Genomic DNA, 21,828 nt, shown 5'->3' with positions numbered 1-21,828 from the left:
TAGACTGGCCTTTAAATAGATTTCATTTTCACATCAGTCTACTCATTATTAACAATGGCACAGTAAAAAACTAGTTTTGGAGTACTCATTTATCTAAAACAAACAGAAATATTCCATTTAGTTGATTATCCACACGAGGTTCATTACAAGTTTGGGACACTTTTAGTTTGGCTTCTCAGAGTTTTTCCCCCGAATTGTCATAGCTGAAATGTTCAAACTAAACCTTTTTAGAAGGAGAATATTAGTTTTGATCATTTCTGATATGCATTTTGGAGTTTGTGTCTCCAATGATAGAGAAAGGATTCTTTAAACATGAGGACATATTACAAAACAAACAAACTAATAAAACTAGCATGACTCAGAAATAAAAGTATCTGACTGGTGTGTTTAATTTGAGTGAGTGGAGTGTAAACCAGGTGTGTTGAACTAAATGCCCACTTTCAAGTAACCAGTGTGGGAGGGAGCCTTTATTTAGCCATATTTAAATTTTTTTTTTTTATGACTGGTTTATTTTGCCATGCTCTTTTATTTTTCACACTCTTAACAAATTTCACACCTATGGTCATGAGCTTTGGGTAATGACCGAAAGAACGAGATGGCGAATACAAGCGGCCAAAATGAGTTTCCTCCGTAGGGTGGCCGGGCTCAGCCTTAGAGATAGGGTGAGGAGCTCGGACATTCGGGAGGCACTCAGAGTAGAACCACTGCTCCTCTGGATCGAAAGGAGCCAGTTGAGGTGGTTTGGGCATCTGGTCAGGATGCCTCCTGGACGCCTCCCTGGGGAGGTGTTTCGGGCATGTCCTGCCGGCAGGAGGCCCCCGGGTCAACCCAGGACACGTTGGAGAGGTTACATCTCCAATCTGGTCCGGGAACGCCTTGGGGTCCTGCCGGAGGAGCTGGTGGAGGTGGCCGGGGAGAGGACGGTCTGGTGCGCCCTAGTTGGGATTCTGCCCCCGTGACCCAGACCCAGATAAGCGGAGGAAGACGACGACGACTTAACAAATTTCCATTTTTGCCTTTTTTGACTGAAACACTTGTGTTCTCACTTGTGACGTATTTGCCCAAATGACAAATATAAAAGTTAGTTATAATAAATAGGAAACTGTGGACAATTGATAAATTTGAGTAAAAAAAAATTGATGCCTGACAGAAAACACCAAAAACAAATATTGCTGAGAAAAAAATTATTTTTCTACTTAGCTGTGTCTACTTTCTGGACAAACATGAATGAATTAATCCAGCTGACAACAGTGTCTTAGGCCATTCTTCTGTTGTTTTGGCCTTGGTAATCCAGTGGTTAAGACATTTGACTGTCATCTTCTCTTGTCATTCCCGGTTATAGCCAGCTGAAGCTGATTTCATTTCTTTAAAATGTTAGTTGCATTGATGATTTTCTGCTAAATATTTTCTGTCTCTAAAGATCTATGAATTTGGTCATTTCCAAGAAGTTGATTTTCTATTTGATTTTTTGATTTTTTCATTTACTCTGCTCACCTCACATGGACTCACACCGGCTAAATAAACATAGAAAGTAAAAAACAAAATAAAAAAAGAAATATTGATTCTTACTTTTTAAACAGTTTCCCAATAAAGGGTTGAAAACAATACTGGCAAGTATAGCTAAAAAAATTAAGAAAAAGGTTACTGCCGCGACCGAGATGCAAACCTGCGCAAAACTACATGCCAGCTTAGCACTTTAACCACTGGACTACCAAGTCTGCTACATTACAACAGACGCCTATGCTACATATCCTGTGCTGGTCAGGGAAGGCAGGTGTCAGATTTGAGACTAGCTTACATGAGACGAGCAGGGCCTGATGACACACTTAGTTCCCATTGAGACTTTACAGGATTTTCTAAGTAAAACTCTAAACTTCCTGCTAGAAAAGGAAAATGCTTGAATGCAGCCAAAAATGGCTTTTTGTTTTTTATTTTATTTTATTTTTTCACAAGGAAATAATATCACATGGTAAAAAGATCCCAATAAGTGGATTTTCTATGAAATGGCCCCTTTAAAAACAACTAATAAACAAACCTGATTAACGAGCACATGAGACAGTCAGATGTGTGTCTAACGCTCGTTGCGTGAGTGTTTGCGACCTTGATAAAATATAAATCCACCTCAGATATGGCTCGCTGTAGCAGCCTTAGTTCATTTGTTTCAAGATGGATATGAAACATAACAAAATGCTTGAAAGCTTCTGCAAACTTTGAGTTAGTTCTGTACGTCATTCATTATTGAAGAGAGTATATGAAGTACGAGTCCTCAAACTGTCAATCATCATGGCATAAACAACTGACAACAAACTCCATCGTGTACATTAAAACCTGAACACACACACACACACACACACACACAGAGAGAGACACACACCAAGGTGACAACTTCATACAATGACATCAGCCATTTTAAAATCCTTGTTAAAGGATCATAAATCAGCTTGTTTTCATCAGAAATTAAAGATGAGGCTTGGTCATCTTGAATCCTTTATTCCAGTCCCAACACTCCCCTTTCTGCACGTATGACTGCTTGTCGCTACTTGTGATCCAGGTTAATACAAAAGTAAAATCAGCTGTTTTTGTCATATCGTTATTCTTCTTTTTACTCTCACTTCTTTTACTTTATCTGTCGTCCTCTCTTCTTCTCTGTTATTCTTCCAGGAAGTCATAGATATATTCAAAGGTGTGCAGGATGACCAGGCGCTTCGCATGGCAGCTAATTTGGGTTTCAAAGGACCTCTGCAAAGACAGGTAATGGGTGCAGCGAAGGCTTTTAAGCTGCAAGCTCTACAATTCACACACACCGACAGAAGCGTGTGCATTAACAAAGCTACCATACTTTGGCTATTATTAGTTTTCCAGAGGCAAGTAAGTGTCATTACACAGGGCTCACCTGCCAGGAGGTGAATTGTTGTAGCTGGCAGTGCTGCATGGCCTTGCGCCAGTTTCTGGGAGCTGACATCACTAATGACACTGGGATTTGACCCCACACAGATTTAGTGATCAATGTATTTTTTGATCTTGCATTACACAAGCACTAAATATTGCTGTTGTTGTTTTACACAGTGAGCTAAACATGCTTTATTTCCTTCCTCACCTCAAGTTGTGAAAATCATGTTCAAGCATCATTTGCTCATAAAATGAGGCTGGGGAAGCACGGCACAGAAGCACCTCAGGTTTCACAGTCCAAATGGGTCTGTGTGCTTGGATGAGTCGATTTCAAAAGCCTCTTTGTCTCTTGGCATTAAATCACTAATTTGTTTTCTTTTCCTTGGGCGCCCTGGCATGAGAAATCAGATTAGCTGGAAACTGTAACACATGGAATACGTATAAATCAGAGAAATAAATCTGCAAACTTGGGCTGAAGACAAGTTGGCTTTGGTCGCATTCCATTATTTTGTTATCGTTCCGTTCGCAGGATGTTGAAAGGGCATTGATTTGAAACGGGCAGGGGGAAAAACGGAAAATGATTGGTGAAGTGTTTGCATTGTTGGTGTGCTTTCCCCTGGTTGCTGTGAGTCAGCTGCCAGACGGTTCGATTTAATTAAGATGCACTTAAAATACCCTTTTCTGTTTCTATTAGGCTGTCTGATGGCATGAGTTATTATGTGTGTTCCTGCTAAAATGTTTGGGCATTTTTGAAGTTGTTAAATTAAAATATACAGTGAGTTTAGTGGTCATTAAATGTGATATAATTGCTGTTTGACATGCACAGTGTATAAATAGTTACAACTTTACAAAATGGCTCTTATGGCTAATAAACTGTAACTACTGTAACTATTTAAATGGCTAATAAATAGTTACAGTAATCATAATGTAATGAATCAATCTGTAAGGTTTGTAACGCAAGCATGGTCAGGGAACACTCGCCCTCCTCTCAGGTATTTTCCCTGAGACGCTTCTGCTGGAACCAGACACCCACATTTCAAGAGGAAACAAGATAGTGCTAAACACCAGTCGCCGTTTCATAGGTCCAAACGTCTTGTTGTCCGTGATTTCAAATGGTGTGTTTCTTTTTGAGACTCAAGTGTGTGATGAGTGGACACTAACAACGGTTTTCTTTAACCTAGAAGACATTATTCAGGAAGCTATTTTACATTGGGTACATTAGTCATCATGATACTAATGTTTTGGCACATTGAGGTACACAGTGGTTACATAAGTCAAAGCTGATTACATTCAATCTAAGGAAGGTAATTCTATTTAAGAAATATTTTAAACTTAGGAAACGTAAAGTTTACAAAACAAAACTTTGTTAAAATAACTGCTAAAACAAAAAAGCGAAGCAAGAAAAAAATTTAAAAAGTTGGCATTTGTATGTTTTTTGCTTTTGCACCAAACTTGTGGAGCATCTTGATTCAGGTGTAGCATTACTGAATCCCTGCTAATACATTTATCACAAAAATACTTCAGAAAGGGCAAAAAAAAAAAAAATATATATATATATACATAAACATTTAAAAGTTTCACAGAAATGAACTGGAACCCTTATTTTTATTATTCCTGTTGTGGTATACCTATTGTAGTGCAGATGTGAATTATAGTTTTCAAATAAGAAAATAATACTGGATAAAGTAATTCAGTGTAAAATCAAGAATTGTCTTGCAGCTGCTAAAATCCGTTCACGGTTTGTTTCGATGCTCGTCTTTTTTAGTCATTGACACACCTTGTTATAATTGTAAAATAACATTTCCCCAGGATTGGTACACTAAGCCAGCTCTGACAGCCTGCTGTTGACTGTGATTTGTGTGATGTTTTATGCAGCTTGCAAGTGGAGCTGAGTGGCCTCAGTGGGGCCGAGAGCTCAGAGTCAAACCCTCAGGTAATTACTGTCGTCTGTGGACTTTACAGGCAGCAGATCAGATTAAGAGGCTCTATGATCTGTTCCTGAAAGTCGACGCTACTCAAGTCGAAGTCAATCCTTTCGGAGAGACTCCCGAAGGACAAGGTACTGTTTCACAGAAAATGGTTGTCTTTGTCTTTGTCTTTGTCTTTGTGTGTGTGTGTGTGTGTGTGTGTGTGTGTGTGTGTGTGTGTGTGTGTGTGTGTGTGTGTGTGTGTGTGTGTGTGTGTGTGTGTGTGTGTGTGTGTGTGTGTGTGTGTGTGTGTGTGTGGTTGTTTACTGCCCTGTGTGATTTACTGTGTTATATTATTACATTTTATTTCATTTTGCCTGAAGAATCAGCCATCTATTAAACATTGTGAGGCACAGGATAGTCTTGTTTGGTCTGAACTGGTAAGTGTACCATAATTGTAACACGGCGACATCAGCCTCTTGTCAGCGTCACTTTGTCTGGATCAAAACACAGATGGCTTCAGGGAGCAGAGTTTTCTACATTCACAGCCTGTTGATGTTTGTCAATGTTTCATCTTTTTTTTTTTTTTTTTTTTACCATGTCCTGTCTGGCTGTGAAGCAAGCAGAATTGATGTCTGCATGCTGGAAACAAGCCTTACAGATTTACTCTCAGGTGGAGCATTAAAGCGTCTGCTTTTAATGTCACGCCTGATACTTAAAACTTTATTGTTATTATTTTTGAATGCTTTGTAACTCCGACCAGACACGGAGACAGATGTGAAAAAGAAAGGAAAAGAAAAGGAGGGGAGATGTTTCATCTTTTTTAGGGAGATATGAAATTCCTCTGAAAGCAGGAATGAAGAACAAATCCACCACCATTAAAAAAAAAAGTATATCTCCCAGATATCCATCACGTTGGATAAATTAACCTCTCAATACACTCATGAGATTAATACAAGAGCGTTTAGGTCCCAAAACTATCTGAAATAGAATCAATATTTATGCCAGACCGTTAAACCAATCAGGTTGTTTTAAGGTGGATTTTTCTTCATGTCAGTCTTTGATAATGTTCTTCTTTTTTCTTGAAAAACTGTAAAATTTATGCAAATGTTAAGCTTTTAAAACCCTAAGCCAGGTTAATTGAATTGTATTTAGGAGTCATACAATTTCTAGTTCTTGCCCTTACAGCCTCATTCAGGACTCCATGATTATTATATTTAAAATTCAATCACTTCAGTCTGTGATAAAAGGAACGTCTCCGTGAATCCTCTGTTGGAAATCTCCCTTATTCCCAATGCATAGGTCCTTTTGAAAGGATCAAAGGGAGATTTGAGCAAATTAAAAGGTTAAGAAGTTCTGAATTCACCGAATAGCCTGTTACTGTTTCAATCCACTGACATTAACTTCAGCTAATTAGAAATTTGATCCATTTACTGGACATTCAGGATCCGTGTCATTATCATAATTTGGTGTAACTACAATAAAATGTAAAGCATAGTCCCCTGCTTGCTGCTTTAAATGAGTAAAATGTATGTGAAAACTAATTAAAGAACACAAATGCATCTGCATGTAAAAGAATCCCCTTATGTTTTGTAGAAAATAGAAGAAAGCTTAACAGATTTAGCTCAGGTGGGTTTTATCTTTTAGTATTAAGCTCTCAATAGAGACTGTAAGTCATGGATTTTACTGATTCTCAGATAAATTGGTACAAAGTTTTACACGGCAGCTGCAGTACAATAAGGTAAAAATGATTTGGTGTTTAAAGAGCAAGCACATTGTCTGTTACTGCTGTAGGAACAGCTTCTGTAATAAACTTCACTTCAAATCTCTCATTAGTGTAAGTGTAGAGGCCTGGATGCAAAACTCTTGATCAGATTTCCCCAGTGGTGCAAGTTTCTCCATGTGCATTTCACAAGTAGTGCAACAACTGATCTTTTTTACCACATTTCTTTTATGTTCTTTAAAGTATTTGAATTTCCTCCTTTTAACACACTAAAATGTGTTCTGTTCAAAGTAGAGATTTGTGCTGATGCTAAATATTGCTATTTTCTCCCTTAGCCAGTCGGTGGCCTCTACAGGAGTTGTTGTTAGGTCTCCCAGAATGGTGAACTCAGTTCGAAATGTGAAAAATGTCTAAACTTCCAAAAGTGTGACTTTATATGGGGTAGTACCATGTTTCATAACATAACATGTAAATGTGTAGGAGTGTGTATGGATGTGAATCTACACTCACCGGCCACTTTATTTGGTACACCTGTCCAGCTGCTCGTTAACATAAATTAGTAATCAACCAATCAGATGGTGGCCTCTCAATGCATTTAGCCATATTGCCATGGTCAAGGCGACCTGTTGCAGTTCAAACCGAGCTTCAGAATGGGGAAGAAAGGTGATTTAAGTGACTTTGAACGTGGCATGGTTGTTAGTGACAGACAGTCTGGTCTGAGTATTTCAGGAACTGTTGATGTTCTGGGATTGTCATACACAACCATCTCTAGGGTTTACAGAGAATGGTCCGAAAAAGGAAAAAACTCAAGTGAGCGGTGGTTCTGTGAGTTAAAATGCCTTGTTGAGAGGTCAGAGGACAAAGGTCAGACTGGTGCAAACTGATATAAAGGCAACAGTAACTCCGATAACCACTCATTACAACAGAGGCATACAGAAGAGCATCTTTGAATGCACAACACATCAAACCTTGAGGCAGATGGGCAGCGGTAGCAGAAGTCCACACCGGGTTCCACTCCTGTCAGTCAAGAACAGGAAACTGAGGCTACAATTCACACAGGTTCCCCAAAATTAGACAATAGAAGATTAGAGAAAAGGTAAACTGATAAGGTGACATTTGTGCACAGCTCAACTGGAATGTGAATTCAGAATTTTGAGACCATCTTCACACCCTCAGATTCCCACCGGGTCACCTAGACATGGAGTGCTTAAGTGCTGGTGGTAACACAACATTACAACTAAAGCAAGCTATCACTGCATCAATCTGATGAAGAAATTATAAAATCTACATTGTTTTACTGAACAATCACATGATAATAACTCACAGTGCATTTAGTGCCAACCACAGCCTTAAGACATGTGTTGAAGGTGCCCAAGTCCATACTTATGAGAGCACAATGTGAACACCTGTGTGTATACACATGCTTGTATATGTAAGGTTTGTCTATAGGAGCGTCCAATAGAGAGTGTGAGGGGGCACAGATCTGCCCCCCAAAGATGTGTTGGAGATGGAGGGAGCTCCAAATCCCAGAGATCCAGGAGCTGTCCCAGAGCACAGGGACCCCAGGGAGACTTGAACCAGAAAAGCCCCAGCCCCCTCTCGAGAGGAGCAGAGGATCGCCCCAGGGGGGTCACAACCAGCAGCAGGCAGAGTCCCGGGAGATATCAGCGACAAGCCCACAGGCCCGCCCGCAGCCTCCCACCCCCAAGTTGGCCGAGCCCAGAACCTAGCGACCGGGGACCCAGGGGCGACCAGCCCCGCCGGGGACCCAACATCCCACCAGGCATCCACCGGGATTGATCAGATTGATAAAATATCTCAAGAATATAACTTATATTTGAAAACAAATGATGTTTTCATATGCAAATAGTAATATTTGAATCGTATTTGGGCTTATCGTTGCTCTTAAAGGTTTAAAATGGCATGATGCAGTTCCTTTAAAATCTATTCTATAAGCACAGTGCTTCTCTTTTGACCAGACATAAAACTGACCCAAATGGTTTTGAAAATTAGCTGTTTTTGGTCCTAAACTGCCCTCTTTTTATACCCTAGGAGTCTGGACCATCAGTTTGCCAAAGCTAAAGGATAGTTTAGCAACGCTCCATTGGAACCTCCACAGCCCCAGCCAATGTTGTGGCCTGCCAATCACCGGACATTTATTTATAAAAACTATGTATTTTTGTATTTTTCTACAATGTAATGGTGGACTGCCACATTCACTGACATCCTTGGTGCTCTGCTGGCTTGGTGGGCCAATCACAGTGACACCTGACACTATCTGTCAGGTGGGCGGGATGTTAGTGCGACTGAGCAAAACAAAGATGACGATGGCTCCATAGCGGTCCACTCACAGCATTCTGCCGGTGGGCAGGCTACTCTTTTTATACTTGTATTTGGGATTTTAAATGTGTTTTTAAGTATAATGAAATTCAGTCAATGCCAGCTAATTAACTTTCACACAAAGTTCCACGTTTTAGCCTGAGAAAAGTTAACATTCTAATTAGGGATATCCCATCCTGTTATTGATATTGGAAGTTATTCGATATCATCCCAAAAACAGTGTATCGGATTATATCGGACGGCATCAAAAATCTACGGTATAAACATTCGTTAAGGTTCACAATTTTGCATCCAATTCGTTAAAACATTTTTTTTTTCTTTTTTTTTCCTCATACTTGCTGTTATTGGCTCTTGTTCTCCGATTGAGTAATATCACTTGATCAAGCCTTTCATACATTCCGCACTACAAAATAGGTTAAAGTATGTGTGATTTGTGCTGATTTCGTATTGGATTCCTATCGGTATCGGTCAGTACTGAAGGGTGCAATATCAGTATCATATTGGAAGTGAAAAAGTTTTATCGGGACATCCCTAATTCTAATTTGAACCAATACCCCCTTGTTTGTGTCCGTATTGATCAAAAGCAGATAAAGTATAATTCCTAAAGTAAAAAAATAAAGAACAATTTCTTAAATTGTAACCTTGTCGTTGATGCTCTATGTAGTAATTTTGCACAACATGACTAGTTAAAAAATTAGCAGTTTTCAGTGTTCATGGTAAAGTCATCATACATCAAGGCTAAGGATTACTCCTGCTGCTGCGGTGTTGCTTTAGCTGAACTTGTGCTGAACTTTGTTTTATTGCTTCATTTCAAAGCAATAAGTAAAAAAAGGAGCAGAATTATTGTATTTTCTTTGACGCTGAACAGATATTGACCGTGATGTGTCCTGCTGAGGTGTACTCCATCTGAAGATTCCTCGCTTCTTTAATGTAATTTAGTCTCCTCAAAAACAGATTCCTGTTCAAAGTATACCATATCAAACACTGACAGGATGTGTTTGCTATTAAATGATTTCTTATGAATATTTATGAAGAACACAATTTCTTCACAAAAGCTGGATTCATTGTGTGAAGTATGCTTTCTTTTCTTTTTTCACTTTGCAGGGGTGTTGTGATTTAAGCAGGCTTTGCAAGCAGACTTCACATGAATCTCAACTCAGTGTATGGCTCAATTTGTTCACAAGTCGCCTGGGAACCCAGCTATTTTCCAGCAGGCATTCAACAAACATGCATCAAAAAGTAGATTTCCACAAAGGGAGGAAATTTCTACTTTTGTTTCTCAATTTTTTCCCCTTTTTTGTCTTGTTTTGTAATAGCTGAATTTATATTGTCGATAGCTAGCAATAATAGATGTTTTAACATAAAATGAGCTGCATTGCGGGGGAAACTTCTTTACCTGAAGAAGACAGTATATCTGCTTCTGTTTCAAGAGAGGCAGTCTGCTGCTTGTTGTGTGTTGTGTCTGTGTGTTTCATTTATTTACATGTGTTTGTCTTCATGTCACTAACAAACCATATTCCCAAATGTCTTATGTTCATCGTTTTGACTTTGTATTTGTCTTGTGTCGTTTATCAGCCATGAAGACATTGATATAAACACCTGATTGAATATAGCACGTGGAGCAATGGCTTCCCTATTATTGAAATTAGACTGGATCTTGCCTTTACTTATCTACAAACAAAATTCTCTTGAATCCCCATGCATTTGGGTTGATCCACTCTAATCCATTTTGATACTGGCTCACTAGTGAAGCAACATTCCCTCTTGTGAGACATGAAGAAATTGAAGGTCTGGCACAAAAGTAAAGAGATTATGTTTGGTTTGTTTTAAAAGATTTGATATATCTTTATTTCATTTGAAAACCAGATTAGTTACATTTAGTGTCTGATTTAATTGTACGGATCATGTTTTTGTGAAACACAGCGATAATACATAGGTTCCAGCTAGGCTGCAACAGTTTGGCTCCTCCTCCTCTGGTCACGTTTTGCAAGGGGATGTCATCCCATCCCTTAACTAGGAGTGGTAACAGGATAATAGGAGTTTTTGGGTTTGGATAGGGTAGACTCCCTCCACCTGAGAGAGACTCCAATGAAGAAAATATCATTCTATAGCGCCTCTCAAGATAAAAATCACGAGGCGCTTCACAAAAACAAAAAAATGTAAAACTATAAAAAAGAATTTAGAAAATGGTTAAAAATATATTTAAAATGTGCAAAAAATAGACAATTGTGCCTAAAAAATGTTAAGAAAGAGAGAAAGTGAATAGGAAAGAGGTAAATCAGTGGATCCTGAGGAAGGTGGAATAAGTGGGGAGAACATAATAAAGAGAGAGTGGTGAAGAAGGTCATACAAAAGCCAGCTTGAACAAGTGAGTCTTCAGCTGCTTTTTAAAGGAGACCACTGAGTCTACTGATCTCAGGCTCAGGGGGAGAGAGTTCCAGAGTCTGGGGCCCACAGCAGCAAATGATCTGTTACCTTTGGTCTTTAGCCTGGTGCGCTGCACAACCAGTAGGCTTTGATCACTGGACCTCAAGGACCTGCTGGGGGGTGTAGGGACTAAGAAGATCACCAATGTAAGATGGTGCTTGTCCATGTAAGGCCCTATAGACCAGAACCAGGATCTTGAAATGAACCCTGAAGTTGACTGGCAGCCAATGAAGCTGAAGGAGAAGCGGGGTGATGTGGGTTTGTTTGGAGGACTTGGTCAGAAGCTGAGCACAGGCATTCTGAACCACCTGTAGACGGTTCAGGGAGGTTTTGCGCAGACGAGTGAAAGGAGAGTTACAGTAGTCTTAAGTGTGAGGAGATGAAGGTGTGGATAAGAGTGGGCCAGAATGGGGCTCAGCTTAGCAATGTTCCTGCGATGGAAGAAGGAACAGCGAACAAGAGAACTGACATGAGAAACCAGGGTGACAGCTGGGTCAAAGGTCACGCCAAGATTCCTGACAGAAGGTTTGGTGTGAGAAGCAAGCTGACTAAGAGAGTCTCTGACTTTGGGAACCAGCTTGTCTGGGGTACAGATGAGGGTCTCAGTCTTATCTTCATTCAGCTGTAGAAAGCTCCCAGCCATCCAGGTTTTGATAGTCTAAGCAGGTGTGTAACAGCTGCAGCTTAGACATCTCATGGGGCTTAAAGGAGATGTACAGTTGGATGCCATCTGCATAAAGATGGTAGGAGATTCCTTTGAAGGAGCTCAGGATGTGCTGAAGAGGGAGCAGATAGAGTAGGAATTGCAAAAGCCCCAGCACAGAACCTTGCGGGACACCATGGGTAAGGGAGGTGGTGGAAGACCTAAACTTGGAGACAGCCACAGAAAAGAAGCGCTCAGAAAGATAAGAGGAGAACCACTCCAGAGCAGTTCCTGATTGGCCTACCCAGTCTCTCAGTCTCTCCAGTAGCAGGTGATGGTCAACAGTGACAAAAGCTGCAGTCAGGTCCAGCAGGACCAGAACAGAACAGTCCCCTGCATCACTGAGTCAGAAGGTCATTAGAGACCCTAAGAAGAGCTGTTTCAGTAGAATGAGCTCTGCAAAAACCTGACTGGAAGCTATCATAGATGTTATGTTCATCAAGATCAGCTGTGAGTTGTTTAGCCATAACCTTTTCCAAGATCTTGGAGATGAACGGAAGTTAAGAGATGGGTCTGAAGCAGCTATGGAGAGAGGCGTCAAGTCTCGTTTTTTTTTTTTTTTTTTTAAGCGGGTGGATTACAGCGTTCTTAAAGTAAGCAGGGACCTGAACAGAAACCAGAGAATCATTAATAATGGAGAGCACGCTGGGACCGATGGACTGAAAATCACTTTTATACAAAGATGAGGGTAAAATGTCGAGGGGGCATGCAGAGGTCTTCATAGAGTTAACTAGTTTGGTTAACTCAGGCAAAGAAACAGGAGCAAAGCTATCTAGGATGATGGGCCTGGTTGGCGTCGAGAGAGGCTGAAGGAGAGATGCTAGATCTAACCTTATTTACTTTGTCCACAAAGAAAGACAAAGTTCTCACAGTCTTTAACAGAGTGGATGGAGGCTGTCGGAGAGGCAGGAGAGACAATGATGCTGATGGTGTTAAACAGCACCTTGGGGTTCCCTTTGCTCTGGGACACCAGGTTGGAAAAATAGGAAACCCTCGCGTCTCTGACTACAGAGTTAAAGGATGCCTGAAGGTCCTTTAGGTGCAGGGCTATCTTTTCATATCTTAATACTTTTTGTCATGATTGCCAGCTTTGTATTCTCTTTTTTTGTTGTTGTTGCTGTTGTTCATTATGCAAACCAGCTCTTTATCTACTTGTGTATTTTTCCTAGTGGTTTGCTTTGATGCCAAGATCAACTTTGACGATAACGCTGAGTTTCGTCAGAAGTCTGTGTTTGCCATGGATGACATGTCTGAGAGTGACCCCACAGAGATGGAGGCAGCCAAGTGGGACCTCAAATATATTGGAATGGACGGAAACATTGCCTGCTTCGGTATGACTGCAAAGCCCTTTAACGCACGCTCACCAACAAATAAATGCATCCTCCTCCTTAAGCATTCACCTTCTGGCATAGGACTTTAATGCCCCTCTTTAATTGCTTAAGTAAAAGCTCTGACACAGTTAAAACTTAGACAAACTAAAGGCTGCCCGGGTTCTCCTCCCGTCAATGTTACAAGCAGCTTTCTGAAGACTAGAATGAACACTGCCATAACCAATGCATTCTAAATAGCTATAATCCACCCAGAAAGTCTCTAGTGAGGCAGATTGTTAGCATTCTCATTAAAGGGCTCCTCTCCTGTCATAAATCAAAGCTTTTACAGTGTACAGCAGCACTAACAGGTGCTCTCGCTCCTTACCCCATAGCCTCATAAACACATTAGATGTCTGTTAGCGCTACTCCCCCTCCGTGCATACGCTCGCAGCTGATTCTGCATCCACCGCTCCCACACTCTTAGAGTAACAACAGCTTTTAAGACCCCGCAGCTTCTGTGAGAGCTCTGTAAGCCACCAAAGTGACAGCTGTTAAGGCAAATTTCCCTTTTATTGAGACCTCAGTCGGGGAGCTTGCCAGGACACAAGTTCAGCTTGGCTAAACTAAATGAGGTACGACGTATGACCCAGCAGGGTAGTAGTGCTGGCAGTAGGTTAAATGATACAGGCCACAAAAGCACAGTGCATTCTCATTTAGTCAAATCTTGTCTCTGAGGTTTATTGGTGGATTCCGTATCATTTTCTTTGATTTCTTTAACTGTTTTCCTTATTAGATGACTTGCAGTAGATCTAAATGTGGCTTTTTCTTAAACTATTTAAATCCAGTAATGTTTTAATTAACAATATTTGCAGTCATCACCCACTTATCTCAGTTTTATCTCAGATCTCTTAACCCTCTTCCTCTTGGAAAACATGTCCTTCATTCATTCAGTTGGTCATTTATTAAGGAATTCCATGGAGGAATACAAAATGATGGCCTTTTTGGGATGTTTGCTTTCCAAACAGTGAATGGAGCTGGTTTGGCCATGGCAACATGTGACATCATAGACCTGCATGGGGGAAAGCCGGCTAACTTCCTGGACCTTGGAGGTGGAGTCAAAGAGAGGCAGGTGTATGAGGCTTTTAAGCTGCTGACTGCTGACCCTAAGGTAGGTGCTGACTTCTGAAAAACATGTTGGCTTTTATTTTTTCTCAAGTTTTACCATAATAACAGATCACATAAGCCAAACTCATCCTTAGGCATTCCCTGAAAAATTTACATTGTGTCCATTGCTTGTTTGCATTTATTGGTGAGGGTTTCTTTTATAATTCACAAGTCTTTCTCTTTGTGGTTCTCTCCTTGCTTCTGAGACAGAAGCTCTCAGTAGAGAGAAGGTCCTTGGCATTTGGCTACTGTGTTGATATAAACCTTCATTTCTTAGACTAGCTCAATCATGATAAATGATAAATGGCCCGCACTTGTATAGCGCCTCTCAGAGAAAGGACTCCAAAGTGCTTTACACTACAGTGTATCATTCATCCATTCACACACACATTCACACACTGATGGTAATGAGCTACAATGTAGCCACAGCTGCCCTGGGGCACACTGACAGAGGCAAGGACGAATCATTACCGTGCAATGAATTTGTGTCTTATAGACTTATTTTGATGAAGATCGTCATGTGCATATTAACACACAACATAGTCAATCAAAGCCTGCGTCTGAGAGTCTTATCTCTGTGTGAGTGACAGCTGGGGGCGTTTTACAAATTATTCTACTCTATGTTCAGAAATCTAATAAATCCAGACTAAACAACCTGAGCCTTGTAATTATACTGCTGGGCTGATGGTGTGTTGACAGTCATCACATTTCTAATTCCCTCACTGCTGTCGTTCCCATATCCCTGCCCTGGTCTATGGTTGCCTTTGTGTTAGCATCTCGGGCAGGCCTTTAATACGTGAGAAAACAGAGAAAAGCTAACTGAAAGTTAACTTCTCTGTCCAAATTTTTATAAATGTATTCATCACTATAACAAGTGTCTTTTTTTGACTTGACTGTAAGTGATCTGCAGATTGTGTTTCATACTAATTACTAGCAGTGGTAGCTCATCTGATATTGTTTTCACCTCATGTGAACTTGTCAAAACACATCCTCAGAGAAACCTAATGTGTAACTCAATAGCTTTAAATAAAAGGCAGTCACAGAACTTGATGTGAAATGTTGACTTTTGTACTAATACCAGTATGTTAGATATGCTAGGTGTAAAATGAGAACTTTCCTTTGTGATCAGGGTATCTATATGTTCTGTTGTTTGTTGTCCCCATTCTCCCTCTGCACCTGTGAGTCGTGAGCACCAGACGCGCATTTTGCTCAAATATTTATAAGTCTCAATGTCGACACGCTGACTGGTGGTGGAGAAACTCGGGATTCTTTCAGAAGTTGATTTATGTCTTATCTTCACATTTGTCTTTGTAAGAAAATACAGTGGGTAAAAGTAGACAAAGTTTTAGTGTCTGATTCCTTCTGGTTTCGGTCTTTAGCAGCTCAAAGTGTACAAATGAAAATATATAATCTTGAAATTAGCTGTAATAGTATTTTTATGCAGTAACATGGAATCATGTTATTCATAATACACATATCTGCTGAAAACACTAAAAATCTCCTCACGTTAGGCCATACCATTACTTTATTAAGATGGCTTAAGTTTTTTTGAACTTTTTCAAACATTGCACTGTATGATCCAATTAACGTTGCATATTGTATGAAAACAGCAACTCCATGAAGTGATTGGATCCAATTTACTTCCAGTACTGGTCACTGGTGAGAAAGAAAGAACCAAAACAACACAAACTGCAGCGAGTTGACCGATAATGAGATAATGGCATTCCAATGTTAATTTGAGCTCTAAATGATCTTGAATATGTATATATTGTCTTAAACTAACCAAAGTAAAACTAACTCAGGGATTATATAAATGGCGCTCACAAGATTTTCATTGTTGGTCTCTTAAGCCAGGCATCAGCTTCTCATAAAATAGTCACTGGATAAAAATAGCCCAGCAAAGAGTTGGTGCCGTATCACAAAGTAGGTCAACAACAGAGATCTGGAGCTAAATTTGACCAGTTACTATAATAGCAGTGACCATGACACCCCCGTTGAAAATGTTTCTGACAAAACTCAATGAAAGATGTCTTTACTTGAATGAATACCAACACCATAAAATGTTGCAATGACTATCCAAACATACAATGTAAAAAAAAATTATATATATACATATATATATGTGTGTGTGTGTGTGTGTGTGTGTGTGTGTGTGTGTGTGTGTGTGTGTGTGTGTGTGTGTGTGTGTGTGTGTGTGTGTGTGTGTGTGTGTGTGTAGCTGTAAAAGAAAACCCACTGAGGAAACTTAAATTACCAATGTAGGCAGGCCAGTGTTGGACACCTTTGTAGATAAAATTGAAAAAAAAAATTGCTCACTTTAACACCATGGTTGGATATCTACCATTGAAGTCAAACATCCACTTTTTGATCGGTTTTGTCATTTAAATTACAACCAGAAAATTGGTAAGGAAAATTAATCTGGCAGCTAAAAAATTTAAATGCAATCAACAGGAGGGGGAAGAACTTCCGTCATCCCCCAAATGAAACCATTAGGGCTATTATAATACATTTTTAAATAGGATGGGTTGCAGAGACAAATTCAGACAGAATGAAAGAAACTCCATGGAGGAGAGGACCAGCCCTCCTGTTCCTCATTCTCTTCTCATCCTGGACCGTCTCCCCAAATCCAGATGGGGGAGTAAGCCTGCTGCCTGTCCCTCCTGCTGTTGTGTATGGAAATATCAGCCAGAAGCTCCTCCCTAACGGAAAAAGTCCAATAGGATTGACATTAAAGAGGGCTGGAAGGCCCATTAGCATTTCAACTAGGGGTAGCAGAGAAACCTGCTCAGATCTGTGGAGGGAATCTTAATCATTTTATAATTTGAGCAAGCTGCTCATTTGCATTTATTTATTTTTCTGATTCATAAATTAACACTCCCAGTTCTAAAAATTTAAATTCATAATTAAACACAGCTTTAAAATGTCTGTTTCTTTTGAAGGAAAAATAATCACTCACGGTTTATTCAGAAAGCAAAACATACGTAGCTGATGGTGAGACTGGTATTAAAGGTTGAATATGAAAGAATTTAATATACAGTGAGGAACATAAGTATTTGAACACCTTGTGATTTTGCAAGTTCTCCCACTTAGAAATCGTGGAAGGGTCTGAAATTCACATTGTACGTGCATTCTCACTGTGAGAGACAGAATGTAAAAAATAAATAAATAATTAGGAAATCACATTGTATGATTTGTAAAGAATGTATTTGTTTTTCACTGCTGCACATAAGTATTTGAACACCTGGCAATCAGCAAGAATTCTGGCTCTTAAAGACCTGTTACTCTGCCTTTAAGAAGTCCACCTGTACTCCACTTAGTAGTCTTAATTAGTAGCACCTGTCTGAGCTCTTTAAGACACCTATCCACCCCACAGTCAGTCAGACTCCAACTACTACCATGGGCAAGACCAAGGAGCTGTCAAAAGAAACCAGAGACAAAATTGTGGATCTCCACAAAACTGGAAAGGGCTACGGGGAAATTGCCAAGCAGCTTAGTGAAAATAGATCCACTGTTGGAGCAATTGTCAGAAAATGGAAGAGGCTAAAGACGACTGCCAGTCTCCCTTGGACTGGGGCTCCATGCAAGATCTCATCACATGGGGTATCACTGATGGTAAGAAAAGTGAGTAATCAGCCCAGAACTACACGGGAGGAGCTGGTCAATGACTTGAAGAGAGCTGGGACCACAGTTTCAAAGGTCACTGTTGGTAGAACACTATGCCGTCATGGTTTCATTGCACGAAAGGTTCCCCTGCTCAAGTCATCACATGTCTATGCCTGTCTGCAGTTTGCCAGTGACCATCTGGATGATCCAGAGGAGGGTTGGGAGAAAGTCATGTGGTCAGATGAGACCAAAGTAGAACTTTTTGATCTAAACTTCACTCGCCCCATTTGGAGGAAAAAGAAGGAGGAGTTGCATCCAAAGAACACCTTCTCTACTGTGAAGCATGGGGTTGGAAATATCATGCTTTGGGGGTGCGTTTCCGCGACGGGGACAGGACGACTGCACTGTATTAAGGAGAGGATGAAAGGGGCCATGTATTGTGACATTTTGAGCAACAACCTCCTTCCCTCAGTCAGAGCATTGAAGATGGGTCGTGGCTGGTCATCCAACATGACAATGACCCAAAGCACACAGCCAGGATAACCAAGGAGTGGCTCCGTAAGAAGCATATCAAGGTTCTGGAGTTGCCTAGCCAGTCTCCAGACCTAAATCCAATCGAAGATCTTTGGAGGGACCTGAAACTCTGTGTTGCTTAGCACCAGCCCCAGAACCTGACAGATCTAGAGAAGATCTGTGCGGAGGAGTGAGCCAAAATCCCTGTTGCAGTATGTGCAAACCTACTCAAGAACTACAGGAAACGTTTGATCTCTGTAATTGCAAACAAAGGCTTCTGTACCAAATATTAATACTGATTTTCTCAGGTGTTCAAATACTTATGTGTAGCAGTGCAAAACAAAGAAATTCTTTACAAATATTACAATGTGATTACAAAGAAATTCTTTACAAATATTACAATGTGATTTCCTGATTTATTTATTTATTTTTTTTACATTCTGTCTCTCACAGTGGGAATGCACCTACAATGTGAATTTCAGACCCCTCCATGATTTCTAAGTGGGAGAACTTGCAAAATCACAAGGTGTTCAAATAATTATGTTCCTCGCTGTAAAGCTATATTTGTTTTAAAATAATACCTCCACAGGGATTTAGAGTTGTGCAGAATAAGCTGCAGTACTCCCTTTAAGATCTACAGTTTAATTACAGAATAATCAAATATTTGTTTTGACGGGCACGACACTGGGCTTATGTTTACATCTACCAGCCAATAGAGGGCACCTTTGTGCTAAAAAGTCAACTCATCACAGCGAGGCTGGTACTGTGGAAAATGGCGGACTCAACAAGTTAAGCTGCTGCTTCTGAGCCCAGAAGATGTTCTACTGTAAATACTGTTGTAAATTCAAATGATTTCCCATTCTATGTGATTCATCTCCGGGCATGGTGCTGGCTGGTCACTTCACATATCGGCAGTGAACCTGGCATCCTGGCAGCTGGAAACATTGTTCTGTAGTTGCAACTACATCCTCTACACACTAGATGGTGCCATGGTGCCCTTGTTCCATTTTCAACCTTTAAAGTTTAGCATTTTTGAAAATGTGCAAAAACATTTTTGTCCAGGTAAAATTCCTTTTAACTGAGAAGTGGGCCGCACATATCCCACTGTTATAGAGGGGATTTACAGTAGAGCCAGGTATTCTGGTGTCTGCCTTCTTACGGTCCTTCTTCTGTTTATGTCTCACTGGCTGGTTTTCCATCCCTCTAATTCTCAGATTGTACTTTGATGTCTCTGGCTCATTGTGCTTAGAAGAGTGAAAGTGATACGAGTGTACAGCTGGAACTGAAAAAAAGACGGCAACGCCTCGTTTTTCTATCTATCCTAAAAAGTATTCATTACTTTATAATTTCCTTTTCTGATGGAAAATGGAACTAGTGCAATGAACACACTATGTGTGTCTAAGCAAATCTGTAGAAATGAAACTGAAAAGTAAAATGAAGTTAAAAGGAAGAAAAATTATTTTTGTTCTTCAAAAATGTGAAGTTTTCTGGAGCTCAGCTGTGCTAGCCCACTGAGCTTGGTGTGAATTAAGACCCTCTAGCTTTTCTAGTGAAGCCATATTTATTTTTCATGTTGAAATAAATAGCTGCACTTTCCTCATATCCCCATATAAAACAGTTTGTTGACAGAATGGCAGAATTTATTGAGGTTTTGTTCAGATCACCTGTAGGCACAAAGCAGGAGTAGGCAGCTATACCAACAACCAAATAAGCTTGTTATTGCCTTGTGCCTGTGCCGTCGAGGAAGTGGCAGATGGATGTTTTGTCCAACTTGACATTTATTTTGTTCTCAATGCCTAAGGCTGTTTGTGTTTTTTATGGGTTTAAATATGTGCTGGCATTTCTCTAAAACACTCTGCTTGCCTACAAATCAAACAACTGTCAGAACTAAAGGCTTTTGTGAATTTGTTTGGATGAAATGTAAAACAAAAACAAAAAAATGTCACAAAGGAAAAATTCAAATGCATGGTCATTTTCTTGCCATAGCACAACAGTGTATTAGATATTCGCTAAATTTAGATAGTCTGGTCAGATGCTAGCAACAGCATTACAGTAGGGTTGGATGACCAGTTCTTTATTTTTGTTCTCTGTCAACTGTTTCTGTTCAATAACATAAAAAACATGTTATCCTTCTTATTAGGGCTGCACGATATTAGGAAAACCTGCGATGTGCGATAACTGTGTTTAGTAATACAATGACGATATGACTGAAAAAAATAAATACTTAGCTCAAGAATGAATACATCAAAAACAAAGAAACATGGAAAAGCAAAAACTGTGATCAAAAGATGTGAGGAAAGGGGGAAAAAATGCTGAATCAGCAGAAAGAGCATACCGAAGCTAATTCAGGTGTTTGCTAACCATCCTAAATAAGTACCGTCTACCTAGGGGGCGGGCATCTAACCTTTAAGAACCCACCCGATTGGCCAAATGGGTGAAGAGCTCTATTGGATGGCCGCCAGAATTCATCTCAAGGAAGAAAATATCCACAACGCAGTTTTACAGATATTGAGAAAAGGTTTGTTTTGGTGATAATTAAAAAATCATAAGAAATATTTTGAGTGTTAAAAGATTATATAAGACCTCTTAACATGCATGAGATCACATATAACTTTATTCTCAAGACTTGACCAAATAACTACAAGTGTGTTTAATATTCATTTAGTCTCCACTCTTTAGCAACCTTTGGTGCACTGATGTTGGCAGCAGAGGTTGATGCACATGTTTGTGTTGTATATGCTCAGTTAGAAACAAATTCAGCAATCAATTCAATGCATTAGTTATGAACCTATCATGTTGAGACTGCTTGAATTGATACTATTCATCTTAGGCCCTGTCCACACGTAGCCGGGGATCTGCCAAAACGTAGATATTTTTCTACGTTTTGGCCTGTCATCCACACGAAAACGGAGTTTTTTCACACGAAAACGGATCTTTTTTAAAACTCCGGCCAAAGTGAAGATCTGCGTTTTCTCCGTTTTGGGTGTCTGCGTGTCGACAGACAAAACCGGAGTTTTAAGGTCCGCAACGTCACTTTCCGCGACAAAAAATGCTGACATCACGTGTGCGACCTGTGTTTACACTAGCCGGCATCATGGAAGCCTTCAGAGCTGCGCTCTGTCACTACCCGATCCATCAATTGTCCAAGCGATTTCTGCTTGTTTGCTTTTGCAAGCGGAATTACTGCTCCTTGCGGAAGACCACAGACGAAGGACGAGGTTAAGAACGGGGGAAGTACTGCCGCCTACA

General features: G+C 40.2%; 1 protein-coding gene across 2 annotated transcripts in view; it reads left to right on the top strand.

The window, feature by feature from the left end:
* The window catches only part of suclg2 (succinate-CoA ligase GDP-forming subunit beta), a 138,012-nt gene that overhangs the window by 66,996 nt on the left and 49,188 nt on the right, over positions 1 to 21,828 (top strand). Inside the window, exons 6-9 of one of the 2 annotated variants that reach the window (XM_015959295.3) lie at positions 2,662 to 2,751; positions 4,852 to 4,948; positions 13,159 to 13,320; positions 14,325 to 14,467. In XM_015959295.3, coding sequence (XP_015814781.3) covers positions 2,662 to 2,751; positions 4,852 to 4,948; positions 13,159 to 13,320; positions 14,325 to 14,467 — 492 coding nt within the window. The remainder of the gene's footprint in view (positions 1 to 2,661; positions 2,752 to 4,851; positions 4,949 to 13,158; positions 13,321 to 14,324; positions 14,468 to 21,828) is intronic. The other variant, XM_054751625.2, reaches the window with a different exon arrangement.

The sequence above is a fragment of the Nothobranchius furzeri genome, chromosome 3 (genome assembly GCF_043380555.1).
Source record: "Nothobranchius furzeri strain GRZ-AD chromosome 3, NfurGRZ-RIMD1, whole genome shotgun sequence".
NCBI classification, from domain to species: Eukaryota; Metazoa; Chordata; class Actinopteri; order Cyprinodontiformes; family Nothobranchiidae; genus Nothobranchius; species Nothobranchius furzeri.
Note: the sequence above shows the minus strand (reverse complement) of the source record. Positions and strands in the feature narration are given on the sequence as shown.